This window comes from Malurus melanocephalus, unplaced genomic scaffold, assembly GCF_030028575.1.
Source record: "Malurus melanocephalus ecotype Western Australia unplaced genomic scaffold, MMel_1.1 scaffold_519, whole genome shotgun sequence".
In the NCBI taxonomy this organism is placed as follows: domain Eukaryota; kingdom Metazoa; phylum Chordata; class Aves; order Passeriformes; family Maluridae; genus Malurus; species Malurus melanocephalus.
Window position 1 is genome coordinate 370,545 of NW_026623751.1, and position 6,629 is coordinate 377,173.

The 6,629-nt window shown below is 38.8% G+C and overlaps 1 protein-coding gene across 2 annotated transcripts in view; it reads left to right on the plus strand.

Annotated features, from left to right (window-relative positions):
* DENND10 (DENN domain containing 10) overlaps nt 1-6,629 on the plus strand; it is a 10,152-nt gene continuing 3,523 nt past the window's right edge. Inside the window, exons 1-8 of one of the 2 annotated variants that reach the window (XM_057381647.1) lie at nt 1-84; nt 579-775; nt 1,886-1,965; nt 3,420-3,568; nt 3,772-3,883; nt 4,038-4,138; nt 5,222-5,329; nt 5,884-5,978. In XM_057381647.1, the coding sequence (XP_057237630.1) occupies nt 39-84; nt 579-775; nt 1,886-1,965; nt 3,420-3,568; nt 3,772-3,883; nt 4,038-4,138; nt 5,222-5,329; nt 5,884-5,978 (888 nt within the window). In that variant the 5' untranslated portion in view covers nt 1-38. Of the gene's footprint in view, nt 85-116; nt 244-578; nt 776-1,885; nt 1,966-3,419; nt 3,569-3,771; nt 3,884-4,037; nt 4,139-5,221; nt 5,330-5,883; nt 5,979-6,629 lie in introns of those variants that run through there. The other variant, XM_057381648.1, reaches the window with a different exon arrangement.

Here is a 6,629-nt window from a genome sequence, read left to right on the forward strand (position 1 = left end):
TGGGCGGGCTCGGGCGGGCGGAAGGCGGCGGAGCGAAGATGGCAGAGCCGGAGGCGCAGCTGCTGCGGGCCGTGGGGCTGATCGGTGAGGGCCGGGGGAGCCGCGCCGGGCCGGGGACGGTGCCGGGGCTCTGCCGCGCTGAGGCCGCGGGCCCGGGCGGTAACCGGGGGTGCCGGCTCTGCCTGTTGCAGAGCTCAGCCGTGCACAACTCGGCCGAAGTGTCTGAAATTCGCGGCTTCCGAGGTTTGTGTTGCGAAATCAGAAATAGGGAAGATCATAAATGATCTGGTCCGGTGCTAATTCGTCAAGATCGTCCTCACRTGGAATGTGTATTCAGACTTGGTGCTTCTTTGACCTCATGAAGCAGGTCAAGAATGGAGATTTATTAATACTGAAAAAATAAAAACCTGTGTCAGAATTGCTGCCCCAGGGCTTAAACCGCAGTGGCAGAACTGGATGTCTAGGGTCAGGGTAAAGTGGAATTTTAATCTGATTGCAGGAAACAAACTTGATTAACCCATCAATTTACTTCCTTGCTGCTGTTTGGCATTCTCACAGTGAACATCTTTCCACCATAGAAAAAGACACCAACGGAGATGCTTTGTGGGTTTGGTGTTATCCGTCCGTAACAGCTGAACTGAGGACTCTGTTGCTGCGAAAGTGCTGCCTTACAGATGAAAACAAATTGCTTCATACGTTTGTATTTGGCCAGTATAAAAGGTCTTGGTTCTACATCACAACGGTAGAAGTTCAAGATTCTCCAGCCTTGAAAAAGGTAGGACTTGGAGTGGTTTTTCAGGAGAGTGCAGGGAAGGCTTCTGCAGACCTTTCTCTGCAGGTTAAGCAGTGTTTTCCTTTTGAGGGAAACATGAGGAAGAGCTATGAAAAGGGATTCAAAGTGTTGTGTGTTCACAGATGCAGCTCTATCCAGGTGTCCAACCAGTCTACCTTTAATTTTTCACCAAGACATATATTGGATAGAATTGCATAATGATAGAGCTACTCATTGCCCAATTTAGGTTGTGTTAACATGCAAATTCTATTTCATGCTGCTATTTCTAGTTAATTTGCATTGCAAGTTCAGCAGTTCATTTCTCTCTGCAAAGTTTGTTTCATAGTGTTCAAAATCTTTTTCTATAGAACTTGATGCTTTTTCTTTTCCCAAAGGGTCAAGTTATGTAGGTACTTTCTTTTCAACTGCATTGATTACTGGAAGACAGCAAATATGTTTGTATCTTCTATCATTTCCCTGTTATGGAAATCATTAAACTGTCTGTTAAGTTYGTTCTATTTTCATGTTTCGTGCTATGTTGTTAAGTAGAAAGATTATGTGGTGATTTTGCACGCCCACAGCAGAATGTTCTTCCCTTTCCTCACTCCAAGCTTACATCTCCCATGAAATAAAATAACGTGTCATAGTGGCTGTGACCATGGCAGTGSGRGATGCTGTTTCTGGAGGACACTRGTCATTGTCTGCAGAGTTTCAGTCYTGTTCTGTCGCAATCCACAATCATTTGATTGAGGAAGTTAGAGTAGTTCTGTTTGTGGGCCTGTTCTCTCTGTATTTTTTTCCAGTCTCCCTCTAAATATGTAGTGCTGTCTGCCTCAACAGCCTCCTTTGGCAACAAATTCTGGAAGTTTCCTTCCTGCTGTGGGGAAGAAAAATGCCTTTCCGTTTTTCAATAAACTCATGAGGTTAGAGGACAGCAATTCTTGTATAGGTTGAGCAGAAGATGGTCTGTACTAGAGCTAAGTGACAYCAGAAATCTGCTATCCATGCCATTCCCGTAGTTAGGAACTTCGAACCTGGACAGTGAAGTGACAAAGGCTGTTCCTGTGGGGTCATTAACTGAGCTCTGTGTTTCTGTGCCTGTGTCATGTGCAGGTGACCCACTTCTCCATTGTCCTGACGGCCAAAGACTTCAACCCAGAGAAATATTCTGCCTTCACCAGGATTCTCTGTAGGTCTGTATAAAAGCAGRGCTGAGGTACTGCTGTTTGCATGCTTAGATCTTGCCAAAGCAAAAGGTTAMATTCATTGTACTGCATTTGTTCAAACAATCTGCTGGGAGCTCAGTCCTACAAATGGAATCAGATAATAAAAATCCTTGATTTGAGCTTGTCAGGAGTTCATGCAGTAAATGTTGGGTGAATGTCAGATGTTGATTGGGTTTTAATGTGTGTCTTCTCCAGACACACACCGCTACCACCCTCACATTATTTTCTCTGAGAAATTTTTTTTTTGTGTGTGTTTGGGAAGAGGCCAGTGTTGGACTTACAGATCATCATGTGTATGGTGAACAACTTGCATCCCTTCACAACATCTCTGTAGATACTTCTTGCAGCTTCTCTGAGCTAAGCACAGCACCCAGGGATGTTTTTTTCTTTCCTCTAGGAAAGTGAGAGCCCTCTTCCAGCCAAACTGCCATCTTCTTGTTTCCTTKTCTTGTTTCCTCACTTCCCTTCTCTCTGCTTCTTATTTTGCCTTCTGTTCAGTTTCCAAATTAGTTTGATCCCAGAAGTATTCCCTGAGATTTTGCAGCTAATTGGATGCAATTGTGAAGTTATTGTGCTCTTGGGACTCACTATGTATAATGTAGACTTGGAAATGCCTTCAGGCTTCTTAATTCTGCAGGGTACTGAAAAACAGATACATGAAATACTTAGAATTACTGTGGATTGCATTAATGCTGATTTATCAGCTGGTACTTCCTTTCAAATCCAGAATGGATTTTTCTAAACATGATTAATAATTGAGTTTCCAGTGTGATGTGGCTTTGTACTATAGCTAACATGAAAAATGTGKAGTTGACAGCTTTAGTGCTATTCCTGAAATATCTAAACCTGTAAAATAGATTAGTGTCTCTCTGTTTCCTGGCAGACAGCTGACAGTGCATGCTTTCTCTTGTGTGTGGTTTTTCTGTGTCATTTTGGTTTTTTTAATGAGTATCAAGGAGATATTTATCTTTTTCTTTCATCATTTAACAAAGAATATAGAAGAATGGCAAATGATACTTGGATAAAAAATTAAAAACTTACTCATTGTAGTCTGCATGTAATAACAAAAGTTACTGTGGTAGTTGCTTTTTCATAAAGCGGACACCTTCCAAGTCAGCAAAGAATCCTTTGTCTGGACACCTCCCTACACCTTTGGGTGTGTTTCTATCTTAGTTCATGTTGGTTCATTCATAAAATCAAAAACTGAAATAAGAACACAGGGTTATTTTGTTTCTAAAAGGCAGGTGTGTTTGTGTACATGTTGGGAGACTTCTGGTTTAGTATTTAAAACCTCAACCAGGTGTCCAAAATGAAAAGTCTTGCCAGTAATATTGCTATTTGTGATACTGTTTTTTAGTTTTTAATTTTTCATATATATACTTATTGCAGTTAAAATATCAGACTTTCTTCTTTTTACCCAGAATCTACTTGAAGCATGGAAGTCCAGTTAAAATGATGGAGAGTTACATTGCAGTCCTAACAAAGGGYATCTGCCAAAGTGAAGAAAATGGATCCTTCCTCAGCAAGGATTTTGATGCTCGGAAGGCTTACCTTGCTGGTTCCATCAAAGGTTAATTACTGCCAGTCTCTATTATGATTTTGTTCTTACAGTATAAAGTACAATCTTGTTTTCATGTGTGCTTCAAGTAAACAGTGCTAACAGTATTACTTAAGCGGTTGTTATTATTAAGCTTGTTCAGAAAACTAATTATAATATCAGCATATATATTTTCTATAAAATTTTCTATAAAAATAATTTTCTATCTTTTCTAGATATAGTGTCTCAGTTTGGAATGGAAACAGTTATTTTATATACAGCACTGATGTTAAAGAAGAGAATTGTAGTGTACCATCCTAGAATAGAAGCTATCCAGGAATTTACCAGGTACTTCATCAGTTCCTTCCTTCCCATCCACTCCCAGAAGCCAAACAAATTCTGAACCTGCATTGAGAAAAAAGCCTGTAGCTTAGGGGRAAAAAACAGTAATTAGTGTACGTAAAAATCTACTGTGTCTGAAATTGCACTCTGATCTCCCTAGGACTTTGCCTGCTTTAGTGTGGCATCGACAAGACTGGTCAATTCTTCATTCATATGTGCATCTAAATGAGGAGGAACTGGAAGCCTTAAAAGCCTGCACAGGTTGGGATAATTTATTAATCAAAAATACAAGGAAAATTTAATTTCAAGGTCTTGCACCAATGCACTTTGGAAGGGAAAAAAGATTATTTTGCTATTAATGGTATTGATCAAGGGTAAACATAATTTTCTTTGGAAAAGGCAAATCAACTACACAAGTATATGGGAAGATAATTAGTTAATCTGGKGGCTTTGGGTGGATCCACATCAGTCTATCTGTAATCACAGAAGCAAAGCAGCCTGAAATTTTTTTTATGCTTTAATTATAGAGATTGAAAGTCTTCCTGTTGTACAGAAGCAGCTCACTTTAGATAAGCTACATTTTTTTCCAATTTCTACACATCACTAGTAACAGAATTACTGGGTATTTTTACGTTTGTAACTCTGAAGTTCCAGACTTTTATTTTGATGTCAGTGAAGCCTGAGGCTCCTAAGCACAGGCAGACTTTAYGGCTACATAGGAGTATGGTCTGTGTGACACACTGCTGTACATGCATAGTGCTTAATTCATAATCCAGGAACAGGCCCTTGGCTRATGCAAAGGTTACTGTGACACATCATGTGGCAATTAAGAAGCTTCCTTATACAGAAGTGAGCAAGAAGACTACGCATATTCAACATTTCTACAGCTCACTAAGCGTCTTCCATAGAGAAAAACTGCTCTAAGCTTGCTCATCTGACATGCTGTAAATAAGAAAATGTGCTGGGTTTTTTCCTCTRGTGTAGTCTAATGCTGACTTTGTGACAAGAGGCTCGAGAGTTGAGATTTTTTTTATAATGAGAAAGTTGCAAATGAGTGATTTTAGTAGGAAGATAGGAAGAGAGTTTAAAATTTCAGATTGATAACTTGGTGATACTGATGTAGTGGTAGCAGTTCATCCATGTTCARGGCAATTTCAGAAGTTGATCTTTAACCTCCTTGGAAATGAAGCATCTGCTGAACATTTTTTAAATGACTAATAATATCAACAGAGCAACCTACTGGGTCCTATGAGCACTGTGTCAAATACTCTTAGAACAGACTTTGGGGTTGTGATTTTTGGTTTTTTTATGAAGATCCTAATCTTGCTCAATTCTGCGTTCTAGGTTACATCGCTGGATTTACAGACTCTGAAGTGAACAGTAGATCAGACCTCTATGATGTGTATGTGAATTTGGCAGACAGTGAGATTACAGTTTCACCTGTAGTAAAAGGTTGGTTACTGTTTATATTCTGGATTTAGAGGCAGTTTATTCCTGAGTTGACAGTAATTGCTCAACCTTGCAGTAGGTCAAACAATCACGATCTTTCTTCCATCCAGGTTTTCAAAAGTCAATATGTAAGTTTCTGTCTTTTAATTTTATTGCAACCCTGGAAAACTGGTTAAAGTTGGAATTTGAAAAGATGTGGTTTATCTTCCAACAAATTCACAATTGAGATTTCGTAACATCCATAACATGGAAGAGACTTTCAGCTGAATGGAGAGATACCACATGAGTCTTTAAAAAAACACGKCACTAAATACTTGAAGATTAGAGACTTTTTGAAAGAAAAGCTTTTGGGTTGCTTATCATCTTGCTGCTCCTTATCTTCTTAGGGCCACTTCAGAGRTACTGGCTGTTGATGCAAGGTTTCATTCCCTTTACCAACAGATTTTAAATGGCAGTTATGAAAAGATTCCTCAGTTTGCTGTGATATTTATGTGCATTTCTAGGTATCACAAAAAGGTGATTTTATGTGTGGTGTTTTGGTTTTTTTTCTTACACAGAGGCAATGACAATGGGAAAACTTCACAAAGAAATTGGACAACTAATTGTCCAATCTGCAGAAGATCCAGATAAATCAGACAGCCAAGTCATTAAGGTTAATATTTTATTTTTAAATCTAATTAAGTTCTATTGCTAAATCTCAGTGGAAGGAGGAAGTAGGAGGGAGAGTGTCATTGAGATGCAGTCAGCCTCTTCTACCTTCTGCCTTTTTACAAATGAGCATTTTTATTCATCATGSAGGTTTTTAAGGATAATTTATTTAGTTTACATTATCTCTTGGGTAACTACAYTGCTGAAGAAAGTTAGAAATTCTATTGATTGTAAGACTGGTTTCCTAGTTTTATTTTCAAGGCATGGATTTTGCTCAATGCTTTGTCAATAGTAYTGGCAATACCTTGAGAAGGTCCTGCTAAATATGGCTTCTTAGCTATAAAACCTCATTTTTATGCTGATGGCATTTTTTCACTTCCTTCCCTATTTAATATTAGACATTTCGCAACTGAGTGACTTAGTCACAGAGCTCAGTAACGCTAAGAGAGGAGTGGCTGTGCTCCCTTTATCCAACATAGCACAAGAGCAGGCTGAACAGTTATACATTTGCCTTAAAATGAATGGGGTTTTTATTTTAAATGATCTATTTATGCATCGTTATTTCTTTTTTTTTTGTTCTGTATTGATTGTTTTTTATTGTAAGTGTATTTGAAAACATTATAATACCTAACATTATATTCACAGTTGCTTGTTT